This window comes from Tiliqua scincoides, chromosome 1 (genome assembly GCF_035046505.1).
Source record: "Tiliqua scincoides isolate rTilSci1 chromosome 1, rTilSci1.hap2, whole genome shotgun sequence".
NCBI classification, from domain to species: domain Eukaryota; kingdom Metazoa; phylum Chordata; class Lepidosauria; order Squamata; family Scincidae; genus Tiliqua; species Tiliqua scincoides.
In genome coordinates this window covers 108,377,014-108,399,474 of record NC_089821.1, presented here as the reverse complement: position 1 = coordinate 108,399,474, position 22,461 = coordinate 108,377,014, and the positions used below count along the sequence as shown (strand labels likewise).

The 22,461-nt window shown below is 40.9% G+C and overlaps 1 protein-coding gene across 4 annotated transcripts in view; it reads left to right on the top strand.

The window, feature by feature from the left end:
• The first annotated feature begins 1,457 nt into the window (after positions 1-1,457).
• Positions 1,458-22,461, top strand: part of LNPK (lunapark, ER junction formation factor) — a 64,474-nt gene continuing 43,470 nt past the window's right edge. Inside the window, exons 1-6 of one of the 4 annotated variants that reach the window (XM_066612286.1) lie at positions 1,459-1,626; positions 4,161-4,262; positions 6,296-6,405; positions 8,267-8,357; positions 12,525-12,569; positions 16,780-16,967. In XM_066612286.1, coding sequence (XP_066468383.1) covers positions 8,331-8,357; positions 12,525-12,569; positions 16,780-16,967 — 260 coding nt within the window. In that variant the 5' untranslated portion in view covers positions 1,459-1,626; positions 4,161-4,262; positions 6,296-6,405; positions 8,267-8,330. Of the gene's footprint in view, positions 1,627-4,160; positions 4,263-6,295; positions 6,406-8,266; positions 8,358-12,524; positions 12,570-16,779; positions 16,968-22,461 lie in introns of all 4 variants that reach the window. The other 3 variants (XM_066612285.1, XM_066612287.1, XM_066612284.1) reach the window with 3 other exon arrangements.

Genomic DNA, 22,461 nt, shown 5'->3' with positions numbered 1-22,461 from the left:
TTTTTAAGGTTTACATATTGAAGAAGAGAGGTAGGTTGCTCATCTTTACTCCAGTGGTTCCCAAACTTTTTAGCACCAGGACTCACTTTTTTTAAAACAACGCTGTATCAGAACCCAGTTAGGTTTACCTGACTTCTAAAAAAGGAGATCTAGAAAGAAATATTTAATTATTTATAAGAAATAACCGAAAAAAGACCTTCAGAAGTTCTCTCTCTCTTTATTGAGACATGCTTGCCAACTGCAGGAGCTGAGCTCTTTGCAGGGCAATTAGCAGCCACAGTGTCTGATTTTTGAATAGCCTCAGGGCTTGAGGCAATGAGTTGCCTGATTTTTCCATCACCCTTTGGTGGCCCACCAAAAATCAGGTCCCGACCCACAGTTTGGGAACCACCGCTCTGTACTCGGTTTATTCAAGCGTGACAATTTTTCTCCCTGTATAGAACAGTTACAGTGCAAGCGAGCCTGTGCGTGCAGTCGGAAGCAAGCACCACTGAGGCTCAAAGGGCACACAGCACAGCTCCCAGGTGAGTAAGCAAAGGCTCTGGAAACGAAGCGTGCGCGCGCTCCAGTTCCATAACTGTCCCGCGTTTTTAAATTTCCCGCGCAAAAAAACCGCCCCCTCCTCGACGGTTAAACCGCCTACCCCCCCCCCCGTCCCGTTTTAAATTAGCGATCAGTTACAGCCCATGGCCAGGACGCAGCCTGGGCTGAATGACTGACAGCACCAGGGGGCGGGCACTCTTTCTGCAGTCACGAACCCATTTCTGCCCAGCCCACAGGTGTCCACGTTTAGCCCCCTGTTGCGCATATGCAACGTTGGGCTGAAGCACAGGGCAGTGGTTGGCCCCCTCCGTTCAGGCACAGCAGGAGCTCTTCTTTGGTGGCGCCTCACAGCCCAGTCCTAGCCACGCTCACCTGGGAGTAAGCCCCGTTGACTCTATGGGACTTACTTCTGAGTAGACAAGCTCAGGACTGGACTGCAGTGCCACCCCCTTCAGAACTCGACGTCAACAGGACGCCCTGCCTCAGCCTGGCTTCGAAGCGACAGGGTGCTGGTCTTACAGCACAAGCCTCTGCATGTCTCCTCAGAAGCAAGTCCCATTAGAGTCAATGGGGCTTACTCCCAGGAAAGCGTAGATAGGGCTGTCAACAGCTGGACAAACGCGCCCCTTCAACGTGGAGCTGAACTCTGAACTCCACAACATGAAAAGCCCGGCCACAAGGCGCCTCCTTAAGAGAGGAGAGATGGCAACCCTCGCCCTCGCCCCCGCCCCCAAGTGAGGGCGGACCCGCTGGCACCAGCCGGACTGTTCGCCCTCTTCCAAGATGGCCGCGCTCTCCCGCAACGCCGTTCTGTCCGGCCTCCATGCCCTCTTCCAACATGGCCGCGCTGCAAACGCCACCCGCGGAACGATCGCTCGCTCCCCTCCCCGCGCCCTCTTCTAAGATGGCCGAAGAGCGCGCGCGACGCCAGTATCCTCACGCCGTTCCCGGAATTGAGGGACCAGACTGGGAGGAAGTTGAATTGCAGAGCTCGTGGGGGGAGAGGAGGAGGAGGAAGGAGTTCCGTCTGCCCTAGAAGCGCGGTCCGGGCGAGACGGGAAGGAGCCGCGGGGGGCGGGGAAGGTGCGTGTTTGTTTCAATGGAGGGGCAGCAAGGGGCACGTGTGCCTGTGTGTGGCCTGAGGGTAGAAGCCTCTACATGTTTACCTGGGAGCAAGTCCCATTAAGTTCAGTGGAACTTACTTCTGAGTAGACATGCCTGGGCTTGGGCTGCCAGTCTGGGATAAACAGGGGGGGTGTATTCCTGCAGTGAAAGCAGTCGCTGCCTGTGGCCTTGACGTTGAAATGCGCAGGAGGGGAAGCAGAGCGGGTGGGCAGTGGGAGCAGGAAAGCCAGTGGGTCGCATTTGCAGCCAGCTGCTTGAACTTCACAGGTGGTCCTCTTTGACCAGGTCACCCTCATGCCCAGCACACCCGCAGCAGGAGAGCAGCACTGGGGTTGTCACTCTGGAAGTTGTTGGGAGGGTGGTCTTCGGAGGCCCCTCTGGTTCAGTCCTCAAACAGGCTGTCCTGGTTTTGTAATGAAGGCAGGTGCCTTGCAATGGTTTACAGCAGCGATCTTCAGCTGCTGCGCCATGGCACACTGGTGTGCCGTGGACGGTCTACGGGTGTGCCACTGGACTTTGGGGGGGGGGTCATTTATTAGTAAGGCAGTTGGGGGATTTGAGCCCCTACCAGCTGCATGGTGCGCCTTGTCAATGGTCAGAAGACCGATTTACAATTTTAGCACCTTGTCAATGTGCTGCGAGATGAAAAAAGTTGAAAATTGCTGGTTTAGAGGCATCGTTTTTATTGTTTCATAGACCCCGGGTTTGAAATTAAAGAGTCTGCACCTGGTGGACCCTGAAGCATTAAACCATTTTTGGTGATCATCACACTTTAAACTCAAACCCAATGGCCCTAACAAAGGAATGCCACTGGATATTGACTTTTTTTTATTTGACTATGACAGCTACCTGCATTTTTGGTTACTTTTAAATTATCAACTATAAAATGCATTTTAATGCTTTAAAATGCTATATGTTTATTGTGACCTTTCATTCATATGAAAGTGTTTATTATTTGTTGGACTTTGTGTTCTCTCTAGCTAAAAAACTGTCAACTATAAAATGCATTTTATATTTAAAATGCTATATATTTATGAAAAATTGTGGCCTTTCATTCAAATGGAATGGACTGTCTGTTCTCTCTGGCTAAAAAAACGCAAATAATGTGCAGTACATTGTGGTTTTCATTTATTGCTGAAATAATCTTCTAAGTAGCAAAGTATAAAATAGGCTTTTCGAATACCTTTAGTCTTTCATGATACTTTGGAATGGCTTTTTAGGAGCCCCAAACTAAATGGCAGAAGATTTGATCTGCGTTTGCTAATCTTAACTATATTTCATATCCATAATTACTATTGCATAATGGAATTTCCTACATCATCCCATTGCAATATGCTAAAATATGAGTGTGGTGGTGTGTCACATTGCTGTCGTTCTTTAACCACCTGGTTTTGAGTATTTAAAGGGATTTTAAAATGAAAGCTGTTACACAGATAGCTTGTGTATGTGCCATTATACTGTTCTGTTAAATGCCTAAGTTGTAAAATTCACTTATGTTGTGTAAAATTGATGGAGGAAGAGGGTAAAAGTTCTCAGGGTTCTAGTTGTGGTAAAGCATGCTGCAGTGATCAGAGGCCTACTCTTCTTGTTTTCTCATGCATACTAATGGTAGTTCTGATTAGGATATTAAAATGCCGGGCAGAGATTTAATTTGTCTAGCCTTGGAATTGATTACAGGAATACAGTATTTATGTTTGCATGTATTAGTAGTGTCTAGTTTCAAGTGTGAAACTTGAGTAAATGACATTAATAGTGCACATTATCATACTGACATATGAATCAGTTTTCTTTTTGTTGTGGTGAGAGAACTAGGTATCAATTGTGTGAAGGAGAGAAGTGCAATTTGGACTTTCTGTCTCAAGCATCAGAGAGTGTGAGAAATACATTTCCTATTATTCCTTCTCCCTGACCAGTTTAGTTACTGACCATATTGTTTGTTAGTTGTGCTCTGTGGTATGTTTCCATTTCAGACAGTGACTCTTAAGAACAATTTATTCTGAATATGTGGCCATTGTACCTTGTCGTCATTATGTCTTTAGAAGTATAGCTATATGGTTACTTTGGACTTCGTAAACACTTCAGAGTAGCTTAAAGATTTGGTTTTGTGACTGCTTTAGTGTTCATTTATCCGGTTTAGTAATTTATTAGCCATCAAGGCATATATATTTGCAGTACTAGTGCCTGGTACTGTATACTGAAATACAGAAATGTTTTGTTCAGCATTATGAACTATTTTAACCTTATAAGAAATATTTTTTGATGATACAAAATGATTAATGAAAGTTATAACTTGAGGTAAAAATTAAGTTACCAAATAGTCTAAATATTGCCTTCTTCCCCAGTTGTATTTTGCCCCACTAAGGAAAAGTCAAGTAACTATATATGTTTTTCCTTTGCAAAATAAATAGCAGCTAGGTGAGAAGTGTAAGCAGAAAAATGGCAAAACGGGAAAGAATTAATCCCTTCCATGTCTACTTTATTGTTCCTCTCAGAGTCCACTCCTTACTAAATTGTTGTGCAGTGGCGCCTGGCGCGAACTATGCTACATCCTGCAGGGGAATTTTGTCTGCTGGAGGTTGTCCCCTTGTCCAAGGGTAAGCCACAACAACTGCAATGGGTCTACTTGGGCCTGTGCCAGTGATATAACTGATGAAAGTCCAAGTTGATCTGTGTTAGGCAGATCAGGTGTGGGAAGGGTGTCCTTGTGGCTGCCCATGTGCATGGGAAGGCTCCAGCCTAACCACTGGTTAGGCGGATCAAGTCTGGGAAGGTGTTAGGATAAGGCATGCACAGGTGCTGTTGATCCTGCCCTGCCCCTGCATCGAACTTACCTGGTCTGGAGGGTGTTCTTGTGGCTGCCTGTGTGCATGGGAAGGCTTTAACCTAACCACTGGTGTGCCAGCTGTGAACACTGTTACAGAGCACTTTACAGATTTTTGCAACAGCATGTGCTAGTGGAACATGTGTTCTACCAGTGCAGCCCATCAGTAAGTAAGGACTGGGTTGTAGATTTCTGTCCTTCATCACTGCACTTTGTAATCGCCCCCCCCCTTGGGGACAACTTGTTTATAAGTGAACATTGCGTATGGCTTGACCCTAAATGTGTTTGATTGTAGTTTTAATGGTGTATTTGTAATTCTGAGCATGCATGTTTGAATGTGTTTTCTTTTGTTAGTGATTACCATGTCATGAAACGGACTAGCTTCTTATGCAGCTGTTCATTGTACAGTGTTTGTGTTGTGGTGGTGGGGTTGGGTTTGTCCACACTGGCCCTCTCCCTTGTTGCATGTGGCCTCCATGTGTTCTGAAGTCCTGTCTGTGTGCATGTTTCAGTGCACATAGACTTTGTACATGTGATCTATAGCTTTCATGTTTTGGAGTAATTATTGCTTGGTGGGCAGCTATACACATTTAAGTGTATGTGTGAAGGCAGATGGGACCTTGGGATGCACAGATGCTGCGCAGGACAAGAAGTGGTGCTCTGGGTAAAATCTTGACAGTATAACAGCATCTATACTATCCAGGTGTGCCCCTACATCTACTGGGGATCTGTTCCAGGGGACTCCCCCATGGATGCGAAAATTGCAGTTACAGAGGACCCCCCCACACACACTCCTGTGCGTGCCCATTAATGTTATTTAAATGCTTGTTGAGCAAAAATGTTCTTGCTTAATTAATTAATTAGTAGAATTTCTATTCCACCTTTCCACTCCAGAAAGGAGCACTCAGGGCGGCTAACAGGGCTGCTTTATAGGGCTGCTAGAAGCATACAAGCTTATACTGATGTTAAGACTGCCTGTTGTCAGCCTGAACACTTGAAAAGACTAGATCGAGGTTAACAGGAAGTAGTTACCTTCCAATTCCTGTTAACCTCAATCTAGTCTTTTCAAGCATTCAGGCTACCAGGAGGCAGCCTGCGCATCGCTATAAACTTATATGCTTATAGTGACCTTGCAAAGTAGTCTCTACCTCTAATTTATGAAAAATTTAGGAAAATATCATAAGAGATTTTTATTCTTTAACTTTTTAAATTCTGGTCTTCACAACCTTTTCGTAAACACTTATCAGAGTAAGTAAACAATATACCAGTAGAACAGTGGTTTCCAACCTGGGGTACATACACCCCCAGGGGCACTTGACAGGACCTTTAGGGGTACTTCAAAAAGAATTGAATAATGGCAGAAAAAGGCAGGTTGTGCTCCAGAATGTGTTGCAGGACCAGCAAGGCAGGACGGGAGGTAGCTAGTTGGCTGGAAAGCCCTACCAGTAGCTAGTTTTTGGTGATCAATTCCTATATGAATCAGTGATTGAAAACCACCACAGTAAAAAAGCTGAAACTTAATATGGAACGTAATCAATCCTAGAATTTATCAGGACACTTCTGGTACAAAGCAGGGCAAAGGAATAGTCTTCAGTTCTTCAAACAAATAAAGAGTAAATACTGTGATGAATACATGAAGTATGGGTTTTCATATGGAGGACATGAGGGCTTATATTATTTATATTAATTACAAACATTTCGCTAATATGAGGGGTACAATTTATGGAAATGGGCTGCCAAGGGTATGCATGTGAAAAAAGATTGGGAACCACTGCAGGAGAACTGTTAATCAAATTCTCATTTCAGGTGCCTGGTGTGTTAAGCCAGATGCTCTACATATGACATACAACTTAGAACGCATAAGTGGGAGTGTGTAATTCAATTCACAGCAGAGACACAAGCAACAAGGAATGACTGTGAGCAAGTGCAGCTGCACATAGTTGGAACCCTATTTACTCAGAAGTAGACCCATTGCTTTTTATTGGTGTTATTTTTAAGTAATGGTGCAGTGAAGTGAAGTGTAGCCTGAGACTTTGTTTCAAATGGAAACCAGGATTACATCCTGGTGTTTAAAAAAACAGACCTCTGCCAACTTCGAAGGTGTCTGCAGCCTCTGGAAGGTCTGCTTGTTTCCTCTATCCAGCAGAGACCTGTCAGAGGCTGCAACCAGCATGGACCCGTTTAAACTGGCCATGGGAAGCTTCTGAAGCTTCCGCTGGCTATTTAAAGAGGTCTGTGCATACCTTGCACCTAACCCCACGTAATGATTCATTATCAGCGAATTCGCTATCTACTAAGTCAGTGGTTCTCAAACTTTTTAGCACCGGGAACCACTTTTTAGAATCAAAGTTTGTCAAGGCCCACCAGAAGTGATGTCATGGTCAGAAGTGACATCATCAATTTAGGCTTCAAACCTAAATCACAATCAACCAAAGGTCCCATTACACAGCACGCTTGTGCTCTTATTTTGCATAGCTCAGAATTGAAACATTCCAGCTCGGAGGTGAATGCAGAATTGGATGCTTCTCCAGTCACACAGCCCACCCTCCCTTTCCAGCATCCCACTTATTCAGGGCAAAGCACCATGCCTTTCTCCCACCAGGTGCCTGCCCTGCCCAGCAGCTCTGTACCCTGTATTTGCAATGCCAGTTGAGTTAGGACCCACCTAGTGGGTCCTGACCCTCAGTTTGAGAAACGTTGTCCTAGGTTTTCTTGGAATCTAATCCTGGCGGATAATGGGAACTATCTGTAGTCTATCTGGGAACAAAGGCAGAGATAATCAAAATGAATCTCCATGGACCAGTGTTTCTCAAACTGTGGGTCAGGACCCGCTAAGTGGGTTGCAAGCCAATTTCAGGTGGGTCCCCTTTCATTTCAGTATTTTATTTTTATTATATTAGAATTGATGTTACCATGGTATGTGACTGCATTTGGGTAAATGTTATGGACCTGTAGTTTTAACAAACTACTCTGTATATTGTTTTAACAATTATAGTCAATTGAACTTACTCCTGGGTAAGCTTGGATAGGATTGCAGTCTAGGATTGTTCAGAATTTTCCTGCTTGATGATGTCACTTCTGGTAATGACATCACGGTGGGTCCTGACAGATTCTCATTCTGAAAAGTGGATTCCAGTGCTAAATGTGTGAGAACCACTGCCATGGACCATTATTGTGAAAGATCACCAACTTGAATTTAAAATAGTTACAGGGCAGATGTCTCCATGATTCCAGTCATCGCTGTACAGGAGAGTGTAGGCACTCAGACTTGAAGAACCCAGGAAAATATTAAAAATACCCAGGAACAGAATGTAAGACATCAGTTTTTTACCACCCTACAACTAGGTGAAAAGATTTGTGTGAACAAGAGATGTTACAAGGACATGCAGAAATCCCACCAGAGAAGCTTTCTTTGATGGAGTTAGTTTTCCTTTGCATCCAGCCTTATTTTTTTTAATGTACCTGTTATTTAGAGGAGAACTAAAACATTATTTTGTTTCCATGAGTATAGTATTTGATATTATAAGGAGTGTTTGTTGAAGGTTTTGAGTGTGGGGAGGAAAGCTTTTCCTTACCTTCAAATCTGCAAAGCAAAATAAGGATACAACCCATCTGCAGAATAACATATACCTGGAAATGAAATATGTTGGAGGTCTTTGAAACTATAGATTCCATGTATGTAATGTCACATAATCATTTGGCTAACTAGAATGCAATTTGAAAGATCTTGCACACCGTGGAGGCATTTTTAATTAACCACAAATGCTTTACTTCTAGCTGTGAATTCCATTACAAGATTGGTTATAAGTTACCACAACGACCTGCCTCCACAAATATAGAAATGGGTGGAATCATTTCCAGATGGCGGGTAAGTCAATTTTCTGGGCTAGTACTGCTTTCTTTTGTATGGCAAGAACAACTGTGTCATGGATGCTATTTCAAAGAAATTTGAACAGGAGCCTGAGCTTCTTTAATATACCTATGTCAAGAAATCACTCTTAGTACAGTGACTAATATAGCCTTCCAAACAAAGCAAAAGGCTGACTTTTTAGATTGCAGAATGTATTTTCAGGTATCACAAATATTGCTGAAATGGCCAGAATTGCTTAAGCAGTGACCAGAATCAAATGTATGTGCTTAAGCCAGGTGAAATTAATGAGTGTGCATATGCTTTCTACTGAGTTGAATTGTAGCCAATTCTGCTGGGCAGAGTCGCTCTAAGCAGGTGTTCTGGAAAAGCGCTTTAACAACCAAGTGCTAATCAAGTAGCTACGCAATCTTTTTCCTAGGCAATGTATCCCAACTTGAAATCCATAGAGTGCAGTTTTGTATCTATTTAAGCCAGTTTTGTGACATCTGAAAATTGTCTCTGGAGAAATGTGACTTTTTTGTTAATGAGGCTCACTTACAACAGTTGATCTGTGTAGTGATTGGGTGACTGTTAATTTTTGAATCATGAATAATAATAAATGTTTAGTGTTTATTTAGCGTTTGCAAGCATTCATAGTATATCATGTCAGTCAGCTTTACAACAGTTCTGAAAGGTAGGTCAGTAGTAATATTATCTCCTTGTTATTGAGGATCAAGAAGGCAGGCTGAAGCTAAAGAATAGTGGCATGCATTAGAACATAAGAACATAAGAACATAAGAACAGCCCCACTGGATCAGGCCATAGGCCCATCTAGTCCAGCTTCCTGTATCTCACAGCGGCCCACCAAATGCCCCAGGGAGCACCAGATAACAAGAGACCTCATCCTGGTGCTCTCCCCTACATCTGGCATTCTGACTTAACCCATTCCTAAAATCAGGAGGTTGCGCATACACATCATGGCTTGTACCCCATAATGGATTTTTCCTCCAGAAACTCGTCCAATCCCCTTTTAAAGGCGTCTAGGCTAGACGCCAGCACCACATCCTGTGGCAAGGAGTTCCACAGACCGACCACGCGCTGAGTAAAGAAATATTTTCTTTTGTCGGTCGTAACCCGCCCAACACTCAATTTTAGTGGATGTCCCCTGGTTCTGGTATTATGTGAGAGTGTAAAGAGCATCTCCCTATCCACTCTGTCCATCCCCTGCATAATTTTGTATGTCTCAATCATGTCCCCCCTCAAGCGTCTCTTTTCTAGGCTGAAGAGGCCCAAACGCCGTAGCCTTTCCTCATAAGGAAGGTGCCCCAGCCCCGTAATCATCTTAGTCGCTCTCTTTTGCACCTTTTCCATTTCCACTATGTCTTTTTTGAGATGCGGCGACCAGAACTGGACACAATACTCCAGGTGTGGCCTTACCATCGATTTGTACAACGGCATTAGTTGTTCATGTCACTGGCCTTAATCCAGCTAAAGCTAGTAATGGCAAAGTCTCACTGAAAGCAATTGGGTATGTTAGTTGTGATTACTTTGACCATTGGTTTCATAACTAATTCTAGCTGGATCGCTTGTGTTCATTTGAACTGTGAAGTAAGGTAGTTTTGAACCAAAAAAAGGAAAGCAATAAATATGCTTTGGAAGGTAGCTTTGTCAACAATTTGGTGGTGAGATCAAAAGCTGATTTTAAGTAAAAGCACTGCACATGCATAGACTTGGATTTAAAAAATTGCTTGGGCATGCCCAGTGGAAGATTCGCCTTCTTTTGAATGAGATCTCTGTGCCATACCAAACTACTTTTCAAACTTTGAGGAAAGTTTGAAATTTAGTTTGTGACACGGTGTGAGTATCACTTGAAAATGAGAAAAAGATTCCATTGGGCACATCCAAGTAGCTCTTTGGATTCAAGCCATGTAGTCTCTTATGAATGCTGTCTGAATGTTGAAGTTCATAAATAACGTCTGAGAAATCATGTTTATACTTGGATGTATAATGCAACAATCTTTGTACCAATCCTGTAGAAAACTAGTGTCTTTGATTTACAGGTACATTTTGTGTGTACAAGGAATGTTTTTGGTTTTCACCTTGTGAGCAAACTTTTTAATTTACATCCAGAAAAGTAATGTGTACTTAGATAAGAATTGGTGCTCCTTCACACACAGTCTTCCACTATACAGATACATGTGGCTTTAACGGAAAAAAGTGTACACGGCATGTCTTTTGTTTCATGTGCATATCCCATTTGTATCACACCAAAGGAGCTCAGGGCAGTGCATATGGTATTATACCGTTTTATCCTCCTATCCAGCAATATTTAACATTGAATAGGGATTTGAGTCCAAATTTGCTTGGCCAAGTACGTTATCTGCTGCCATACAGAACACCACATTGAAGGAAAGTTCATAGTTAATTGCAGTCAACTCGTTCCGTTGCCCTGTTTTTAATACACTTTGATATTTAACTAACCCCAATTTACCCACAATGCATTGTAGGTACAAAAAGTCTGCCAGTGAACAATCATGTCATCAGTGCCCCTAAACACTCCCCCCCCCCACTCGGTTTCTGTCAGCGTGTTCAGACTGGGCTCTTTCACTCCCACTTTTCTGCATTTGTGTATAAAATCACAATTCAGTTCATCAAGACCTGAAAAATTTTGGGTTCATCTGACTTCAAAGAATCTGAAGCATTTTCCAAATCCTACATATCAGCAATTTATTTTTCTAGTTTCCCACCCTTTATGGCATACTATTGAGGGAAGCTAGAGTTGTGTGTTTGCAAAGGTGCGTGTATGTGGGAAGCTAGGGCACAAGCTTGTGCATGAGCTTCCATGTGATGATGTGCATGGGTAACGCATGGAATTCTGCATGTTTTTCCTGTTGCTAGATGCTCTTTCATCCCTCATAGTACATTTTTGCACATTTAAAATTTGTCATTTAATTTAGACATAACTTTGATGCTCACTTTCATGCTCACACTATGGTTTAGTGTTATGTACTTGCTTCAGGAACCCTCCTCCCAGTGATCTGCATATTTGCTTTGTAAGGTTTCGTGAAGTACTTAATGTTGTTTCACAGTTAGCTAATGATGTTTTGTAATTTAGCATTTTTATCAAAACTGTCAGTGAATGAAGTATTTGTTGTTCTAATAAAATTAGTTCTTTAAAAATGCTTGACCAGTCAACTGGTCCATTGACCTAATGGTGTTTTACTGGTCAAGTGTCTGTCACTTAGTGTTAACTACTTATCAGTCCTTTGGCTTTATTTCCTAGTGAAATGCCACTTGTCCTTAAAAAAGCGTACTTGATCACTACTGTGAAAACGATTGCTCCTCTCTGAACATGGGGAATCTGCGTGATTTTAAGGATATGTTTGGTTTTGATGGGTCAATTGTACTTAAATGTTTTTTAAAGTAATCTACTGCTTTCACATGTTGTAATGTTGGTACGTAGGTGCAGACTATTTTAAAAGAATGAATTTTTTAAGCTGCTTTCAGTCGAATATACTGTATTTTTGAAATTGCCACCTCTCTCCTTGGCAAATATTAGTGTATCACTTCCCCTTTTTTATTTCTTTTCTTAGGTGATCTAAATATTGGTAAACTTACAGAATTTGTATGCCAGGCCCTTCTGTGCTTTTGATTGGTTTGGGTGTTTTCTGTTTGTGTGATGCAACTGAGGGACTAGTAATTGGAAATGAGCTTTAAAAAGAGGGTGGTATTGTGTGCAAATTGCTGCAGTTCTTTTCCAACTCTGATAACACAGGCCAACACATTTTGCTTCCTTAAACATTACACCAATTCTTTGGTATATTTGGGGTGTCGATTCAAAAAATGGCATCTGTTTTGCCCTATCGTGTCTAGTTTTGGAAACACAGCATAACCTCTTTAGTGAATGGTTCAAGCAGCTTCCTCGTAAGGAAGCCTACACCATGGCTTCCTCATGAGGAAGCTGCTTGAACCATTCACTAATGAGGCTATACTACAAAACTAGATGTGATGGGGCAAAACAGATGCCATTTTTGGAATCGGCACCCCAAATTCATATCAAACCACCATAAAGTTTGGGAAAAGCTTTTCTGACCCTCAGTTTTGTAGGACTGTGTAATCAGTTGTTGGTGACATTTGTTTATAACTTAGTTCAAATTTTCAGAATTCTTTCCTTTCCCTTATAAGCAGGCAAAGCCTTCCACAATAGAAGTGTTGGAAAAAATTGACAAGGTATGTATGATCTCTTGTTTGATATAAGAGGAAAATGGAAAGATCTAATGTTCTTTAAACTTTGTTAGTCCGATTCCAATTATAAAAGAGAGCTATCAAATAGCTCTAACTATATTAGGCTACAATCCTATACACACTTGCCTGGGATTAAGTTCACTGAATGCAATGGGACTTACTACTTAATAGATATGCTTAGGGTTGCTTTTTTTCAGGATGTCAAAGAGCAAATCTGGAACATCCTCAGCAATGTCTTCTCAAATATATAGGGTGTGGTGAGTCTTTATGTTTAAATTTGCATGTAATTCTGGGAGTGTATGTAATTGTACAAGGTGGGCACAGAGTCTCTATGAATGAGATTGTATGCATTTGGGATTCAAGTCATTTATACCTGCATAGGAACTTTGTGACCCCATTGATTTTTGTATCTTTTTAGATTGTGAACCCTTTTGGGGCAGGGGCCATTTAGTTATTGATTTTCTCTGTAAACCACTTTGTTAACTTTTTTGTTGAAAAGCTGTATATAAGCACTGATGAGAATAATAATAGATAGTGGCTCTGGTTCAAGAAAGTAAAATGAATGTGCAAGCGGAAGCTGAATGTTATCTGTAACTTTGCATACTGTCCTTGCTGTAGTCATTTCAGATGTTGGAAGAGGCATTCTGTTTTCTAAACTGGAACAGTTGTATGTTTCTTTGGCAGTGGAAGCTGCAGAAGGGGGAATTTTTAGTGTTGACCTCAGCTCAGAGTGCATATTTGCTTCTTTAGATCTTGACTGCTGATCAGATTCTCATTTTGTAATATTTAAGAAAAAAAATTAGACACAAACTGCTTTTAGTTTGATGCTTATGCATTATAATTTGTTCAGTCAACTCAGCTTACCTAGCTCTTTGTATAGTCAGGTAAGGGTGCAATCCTAACCCCTTATGTCAGTACTTTCCAGCACTGACATAAGGGCAATGCAGCTCTGAGGTAAGGGGAGAAACATTCCCTTACTTTGAAGAGGCCTCTGTGAGTGACACCCAACTGCAGGATGCAGCACATGTCCCATTGGCACCGCTGTGCTAGTGCTGGAAAGCACTGACATAAGAGGTTAGGATTGCATTCTAAGTCATAGTTTCCTATTCCCAAGACACATTCCATTCTGAAACAGGAAGAACAGAGTCAGTGTCAGCAGATAAAGTTGCACATACAATTTAATATATAGATTAATGTATATTAATGTGAGGACAAGAAAGATTTCATGCCAAAGTATGACAATATTTTATAATAGAGCATATTATACAGAATTGTATATTAAAATATTGTGAACAGTTATTAAAAGGTAGCGTAAATGATTCCAGTCAGCAGTTATCTCACTGCATATCACCTGTTACTTTAAAGTTGAAGGGAACAACAGCATAGCATAGTTTCAGTAACTCATATTCTTCTGTCAACAACAGTTGTCTTTAAAATTCTCAGAACTATGCAGGTATTGATATTGATAATAATGATAATAATAATAAGGCCTTGAAGAATATATAAAGGATAGCCAAGAGGATGCACTTACAACAAGAAATTATTAAATACCAACGAAACAAAAGAACTTATAAAAAAGGCTTATAAAAAACAAATAAAGAACCAAGCAGAAAAATGGAAAAATAATCCACTGCATGGGCAATATTTACAAGGCATTAATGGAAAAAATAAACATCACCAAGACGTGACAGTGACTCAAAAAAAGCAAATTGAAGAAAGAAACTGAGGGTTTAATAATGGCTGCACAAGAACAAGCATTAAGAACAAATGCAATAAAAGCCAAAGCAGAAAAAAATAACAAACAGCAAGTGCTGTCTCTGCAAAGAAGCCGATGAAACAGTGGACCAATTAGTTGCTGTGAAAAGATCTCTCAGACTACAAGCAAAGGCATGGCAAGGTAGCAACAATGATACACTGGAATATCTGTAAAAAATACAAGCTACCTGAAGCCAGAAACTGGTGGGACCACAAAATTGAAAAAGTCATTGAAAATGAACATGCCAAAATATTATGGAATATCTTGACTGCAGACAGGCAAACATCTATCGCACAATACACCAGATATGACTGTAGTCGAGAAGAAAGAAAAACAATACCAGGGGATAGCAGAGTGGAAGAAAGAGCTGGAAAAAATTACAAAATACAAAGCTTTACAAGTAGAAATTGAGAGGCTGTGGCAGAAGACCAAAGTGATCCCAGTGGTGATTGGCACCCTCAGTGCTATTCCAAAACACCTTGAAGAGCACGTGAACAGCATTGGGGTCACAGAAATTGCCGTCCACCAACTACAAAAAGCTGCTTTAATGGGAACAGCTTACATTTTGCAACGATATTTATAACAGCAAAATAGGATAAAAACCAGGCATCCCATGTCCTTGGGAAGTACGTGATGTCTGGATAAAACAAACATCTTCCTGACTGTGCAAAAATTTCTTAATAATAATAATTTATATAAATAAATAAATAATATAAATAGTTCAGACATAACATTGAGCCATAGCTTAGTATTAGTGTTACTTTGGCAAAGAAGTGTAAACCTCAGACTTGGGCTTTTGAAGAAGAGCCCTGTTGGATTAAACGAAAGGCTCACCTAGATCGACATCCTGCCTTCCCCAGTGGTCAACCAGATGCTCCTAGGAAGCCCAAAAGTAGTGCGGCGTGCACTGCTGCTGCCATCTCACCCCCTCCTGGGCCTGATCCTTCCCCTGCCTACCCCTGAAATGCCCTCCCATCAACCCTCTTTCTTCCCCCTTCACTGCCTGTCCCAGTATTCGCCTGTGCGGGATGGGATCTGGCACTGGGAGGCTGGCACATGTCATTGTGCCTGCGCACCTTATGGCATGTTTGTGGCACTTATTTGCTGGTGCAGGGGGCCTGCGCCAGCTCAGCAGCCAGTTTGGATTGCGCTGCCCATCATCTAAGCTAGTAGCCTTAATCTCATCTTGTGGCATTGAGTTTTGCATACAACAGGAAAAACTATCTCCATTAGCAGGTTTCATAAACAACAAGTTCACAAAACCAACACAAACCAGGGTAGCCTGAAATCCTGGTCTGTCAACTCTTTGATTTGGACAAACCACAGTTCTACATGGTTGGACATAACAAGCGATTGTTATTTCAAGACAATGAGAAGATGCTTTTGGTCTTCTCTCTTTCTCTGTGGGGGGGGGGGGGAGAGGAAATGCATGATCCTGAGGCATACACCTGCTTATTCTTCTAATCTGAATTTGGTCTGGGAGAAACTGTGGACCAATTTTAACAAATTTCTGGTTGTTCACATTGTAACATTATTATTTATCTCACAATCTTTAAAAATTATATTAGCATTGCACAACAAGAACACAAAAATCACTCAACCAAAATGTTACTTGTCCTATCCCATCTGCCTGTTGACAGTGGTATTAGTTATTATTTTTTTCCCTAAAAATATTATTTTGCTCTAATTCACACACACTTATCTAGTGGTAATTCTTGGTCAGAGGTTATTTATAAGCTGGTATTGTAACTTAAGTATACCAAGTAGAATGAAGTTTGGTTAAAATAGATGGGAATATTCCTGATAATTATGTTTTAAGATCAGGAAAAAAAATAGTATTGGCAGTAACCCAAACTGGTTGCTGATATGTATTGACGCTTCAGTTTTAAAATCTAATAAACTAGAGTGGGCCCTCCTCACCTGTTTGAAATCCACAGATTTGATCCAATGCAAGTTCCAAACCTGTGTCAGGAGGGCTCACAGAGAACCTCCCAGATGGATGCTCAGGGCTGACTTGTTTAGCATAAAAATATAACTACATGTTTTCTTTGCTTTACTTTCCTGGTTTCTGTCATTGCCTTAAGCATATTGTTATCCTGCACAGGAGATCATTACTCTGTGTTAACATCTGTCATGTTAATATATGAAGCGTAGTGGGATAAGTTTGTCACTGCTTCCTTTCCTTCCATCACATGTATGTAATTCCCTTACTGCTCCCTTGTCTCCTGCTCATCCCCCCCAGCACAGTTATGTGCTGCCCATGTGTATTGAAACTTGCAAGGCATGGTGTACCTTGGATTAAATTATTAGGGATTCTGGGTATGTCCAGTGTTTGACTTTGTTTTTATGTTGTTGAATAATAGAGACAAATATAAAAGTACATGTGGGTAAATGCTTTCAATATACGTCAAGTATTTAATAAATTTTGTTTACTTACAGGACATCCAGGCACTAGAAGAGTTTAGAGAAAAAAATCAGAGGCAGCAAAAGCTATGGGTTGGAAGGTTTCTGCTGTATTCATCTGTCCTCTATCTTATTACCTGTCTAATAATCTATTTGTGGTATCTTCCTGATGAGTGGACAGCAAGGTTCATTATGACACTTCCGCTTTTTGCATTTCCACTGATGTAAGTAAAAATTGTCTCATTTTAGACCTATTTGTCTAGAGTCAATGTAGAATGAATTGCAGTAGGGTGGGGTATATGTTTGACAACTTTGGAGTTGTCAGATTTTATAGGTTTTGAAAAAAGGATTTGTGGAGCAAAAATCTACCTTCTAAAACATAACTTCTTAAAGCTGTTAAAGACCCCCCATTTTCTTTTTTCTTTCTATGTGTGTGTAAACAATGTTATCAACCAACGAAGGCTAATACTTCTTACATTGGGAGTGGACTTCATGAAGCTTTTCTAATAAATTGGTCTGTTGTTGAAGTGCCGCAGGACTCTTTGCTGTGTTAACCTTTTATAAGGAAATTCAGAATGTAGTGAAAATTGGTAGTAGAGTCATAGACTGAAATTCATATGTGGTGGTGGATTGCAGGAAATTGCCTGTTTCAGATGCAGAAGAATAGAGAAGCCACTACAATTCTTTATGAAGTAGAAATTAGTAGACTGATTTTTGGATTATAAATGAAATGTTATCAGCAGAAAGCCTGTGTACCAATTCTTTAGGCTAAGAATGCTAGCTAGCACCCCAATTGTTCCCCTTCTTTGCTAACTGGAAATAGACATTTCAGGAATGTGAGAAGATAGGCAAAGATATACTTGCTGAATAAGGAAACTAGGATGTGGAAGTGGCCTGTTCATCTTGCTGCTTCAATCATTTTCTTTTCAGAACAAGTAGGGAAGATATGTAGGGATGTTGCTAACATCAGCCTTGTGTTTTACTTTTTCCCTTCAACTTATCGGAACCAACAGGGAGGGGAAATAGAGGTTAGAGAGACCTTGATAATACTAGAGAGAAGGGGAAGGGAAATACTAGGAAGCTACTTTGTGGAACTGGACCGTGGGGGGTGAAGGCTCTGCTACTACTATTGCTTTCTTATTATAACCCTCAGCAAAATCTGTATGGAATGCAAGTTGTTCCACTGCTGCTGATGTTGGCTGTAAAATTTTATTTTATTTGCACTCATATTTGTTTGCTTACTAGGTGTCAGTTCAATATCATGTTTAGGATAGGATAACTGCAAATCTGTATAGCTATTTGAAAAGCCATTATCTGTGCTGTAGTGAAAATCCCCAATTTTCCTCTTGTTTTTGCCCTTTTCTGTCTATTTTTGACTTTCCTATCCCCTTCCTATGAGTTCACCACCTTATATGAACTGCTGAGTCAGTTCAAGGTAGCAGCCATTATTGTTGTGTTGTTCAGCCCTCCTTCCTCTTCCCCAACTGGCCAGTAAACAAGGGACATGTTTTGTAGCAGATACCCACAAGCATAGCTGAACACTAAATTTAGACTTTTATGACTTCCACAAAGTAGGACCTCCCCTCCCTTCAGATTTTAGTTCTCATAGTTTTTCTCCTGACCAGAATGAATGGCAACCAATTGCCCACCTTTCTTTTATTTTGGTCAAGAGGTGAATCTATACTGAACATCTGGTGCAACCTGTTACTAACTCTAGGAATTTTTCAGTTGTAAGTGAGGTAAATATCTGCTTTCCCCAGTCTGCTGTTGTTCACTAAAGTACTGCTGCTTTAGGTTACTCCCCAAGGGTCTGATAGTGTTACTGATGCTGGCAGAGTGAGCTGGCTTCCAGGAATATGTAACTTGCCTAACTGGATGCATGCATTTAAATTGCTGTTTGAGGGCTTGAGAAAATAAAGGAATATTAGGTGGTTTCATTTCTTAAAACATTCTACTTAACTATTCAAGGAGTGTCTTGAAGCTCTAAAATACCCATGGAATAGTCAAATATTTAACAAATTGGCTGAAAGAGAAGGGTCTACATTGTAAGCCTACTAACAGTTGTAAGTGAAATAAACTACCATTGCAAAGTTCTTACTTTTCTGATTTCTTGATTATGTGAAGGAAAAAATCTGTAAAAGAAAAAATTACTAAACAAATTCATACTTTAAACCTATGATTGGCCACGAAAGTAAAACTCTATTTTATGTGTATCATGCATATTGTTTTACTATTCATAAATTGCTTTTAAAATTGTCTGTCTAGTATAACCAAAAAAACTCTTACTTTTTAGACCCTGTGCCTTGTGTTGGACAAGAGTATTGTGTAAGAGTCAAGTCACAGGATAATTTTAGCCTAATAGAAAGCAATCAGTGTTGCTTGTTTGTTCATTGTAAATGGTTCTGTTGTGACCAAATTGGCACAATACAAACAGAGGCTGGATCCTGCTCATAGTGAAGTGGTCTGTCACTTGATTTCCCAGGAACTGAAATTGAAGGTCAAAACAATTGGACATGTCTGCTGAAATGTGCTTGTATTTTGCAAGATGGTTGTGTGATCCTCCAGTGAAGCAGGAGTAAAAGTCATGGTTTGAAGTGTGTCGGTCTTGTCAGAATGCTCCTTCTAAACCAGTGGCTCTTGAACTTTTCTGGGCTGTGGCTCCCCTGATTCTTGTGGCCACTGGCCACGGCTCCCCATTACATCACCTCACCTCAGTTACCCCCAAAATTGAGATGAAGGTGTTATAATTATACAATAATAACAAAATAAGAATAAAACAGTAGTTTAATTGGTTTAAAAACTAGTTTTATTTCCAGCAATTATTTCTGAACAACTTTAAACAACACACATTTGATTACACACAAGAAGTCCTAATGAGATGGATGTGCCTGTTTTTCTTTGCACAACTCATCAAATTGTGGTGTTATTTTTGAAATTGCCACGCATTTCCCTTTCAATGTTCACTTTTGATCTATATTTTGATTTAATGACAGCAACAGCAGAAAAACCAGCTTCACAGAGATAAGTAGTGGCAAACGGGATTAAAATATGCAGGGCTCTCATACTTATCTCTGGGTACTCTTTAATTTTGCACCAAAACTCAGGCAGTGACTGAACCTGGAACCTCATCTTCATTGTCTTGTCTGTTGATATGTCAATGAGTTGTTCCACTTCCTGGTTTGTGAAACCAGCACTGAAAGGGTCTCTCACCCATTGCATTGGCTCAACTTCATTATCAGGAAAATACTTTTGGAGGTAAATATGCAGTTGGGTCAAATACTGCACAATAACAGTCCTTAGATCCTCCTTTAATACCATCTCATTTTCTTTCAGAAATTGATCCAAAGAAGGGAAACATGTACAGTTGCCGTCACTTATGCTAGTTTTCCAGTGAATCAGTTTCTTCTTCAATCCATCAACTTTATCTGAAAGCTGCAAAATGTTGGTATTGCAGCCTTGCAAGGACTTGTTCAATATATTTAGTTTTTCAAAAATATCACAAAGAACAGCCAGTTGTGCTATAAAATCTGGATCAATAAACGTGTCAGCCAAACAGTGTTCCTCCTCATGCAGATATGAGTAGATTTCGTTCTTCAGCTCATACACTCTATGCAGGGAGTTACCAAGAGATAGCCAGCAAGAACTGCTGTAAAACAAGAGGCATGAGTGTTCAGCACCCATGTCTTCACACATCTTTGCAAAAAATCTTGCTTTCACTGGTCTTGTTTTAACAAAATTTACAACTGTAATGATGGTTTACATGATATCATGCAGTTCTCCACTGAGGCTTTCTGCTGCCAGCGCTTCACTGTGTATTATGCAGTGTGTCCACACTGCATGAGGTGCTTTGGATCGTATTTGAGCTTGAAGTCCTTTGTAGCATCCTGCCATTGAGCGGCCCCCGTCTGTACAAATGCCAACACATTTCTCCCAGTCAATCTGATTCTGCACCATAAAATTGTCCACAACCTCAAACAAATCTGCACCAGTAGTTCCTCCTTTTAATTCTTTACAGAACTCCACAAATTGTTTTTCATTAGCAAACCTAACATAACAAATAAGATGGGTGTCTTTGTTGTTGTCTGTAGCTTCATCCAACTGGAGCGCAAACTCCTTGCCTTTCAAAGTACAGATGAGCTGGTTATCAATGACTTCAGTCATATCCTCTATCCTCCGGCTTATTGTACTGTCAGATAGAGGCACTTTGAGCAGCTGTTTAGCTGCATCTTCACCAACCATGATTGTAACCATGTCCACAGCAGCAGGCAAAACGAGCTCCTCTACAATAGTGTGGGGTTTCTTGCACTGAGCAACACGGTAGGCCACTTTATAGGAAGACAGAAGCGCATCAACATTAATTTTGGCTTTTTTTGTGAAAGTGGACTGTTGTTGTTTGGTTTCTTTAAGCTTCCTTTAAAAAAAGTCCCTTGGCTTTCCAACCACACTTGGGTGCAGAGTTTCAATATGATGCTTCAGTTTGTTCAGAAGCATTGATTCTGTAGCCAAAATTTTTAGACAGATCACACATTGAAGCCGGTCCTCATTCTGAACCTGCACACATGTGAAGCCATAATCTAGATAGCTGTCCATACTTCCTGCTCTTGGCTTTTTGTTTCCCAACTACTTTTTCCTCAGAAGAACTTTGGACTTCACTTTGCTGAGATGAAGTTGAACTTGATGTTAAAAACCTCTTCATCATGTATGTGGAAATTGAACTTATATGCACTTGTTGAATGTTGTGATCAATCCACAAGGCTTTGATCTCTCAAAAAAAGAAATACAAAAATTGAATTAAATTTAAAAGTAGTGTGCCTGTGCTAAGGAGAAGCAACAGAAAGGCTGCTACCGCCTCTGATTTGTAAGCTTGTCTTTTCTTAGAAAACTGGATGAGATTGGTTTTTTGGTCAAATACAGCAGGTCTCTTCTTATGAACTCACCCTGGTTAACAGCATGACAACCTCTACTGATCTGACACTGAAACATTCTGTTTACATTTCTCATGAAAACAGGAGCATTTGAGATGGAGGTTTTGCAGGGATGGTGCCAAGGAACCTCCCACACACTTTATTTACTCCTTTACTGGGCAAAGAGGATGAAAAGAGTATTAATAATAATTGTAACTTAGAGACTGGAATTTCTCCTGAAATAGCCTCTAGTCAAGTGTATGGCTGATGGGTGGGTCCCACATCGTCCCAAAAGACTCAGGAATAAAAGTGATGAACCTCTCTAAGTGTGAGGTGAGCTTGGCTTGAGCTTTCTTGCACAAGCCTTTTTGCATTGCTATGTGCGTCCTTTGACATCTCAGGTGATATAGCATGACAATATTCAAGCAGAAAACCAAATTTTTAAAATCAGAACAGAGCCCAAAAACAAGCTATAGCTACACTGAGTTTTACAACCTCATTCACAAGCTGCAATACTGCACGCCTTTCATTGATGTTTCATGGAGGGGGGCTTTGATGAAATACTGGGACAAGGCAGAGAAAGGGTGACCCTGTATTACCCAGGAAGCAAAGTGATTCTTTTCTCCCTTCACTGTCTTATGAAGCAATCCTATCCTCACTTTCCTGGGAGTAAGCCCCTTAGTCTACTAGTTGACATGCATTTGATTGGACATTTAGCCTTGCAAAACAGCACTGGAAGGGAAGACAGGCAAGTATCCCTGCACTGAGAGACTCCCTATCTTTCTGTGCTGTGACTAGTGGTATGTGGCTGTGA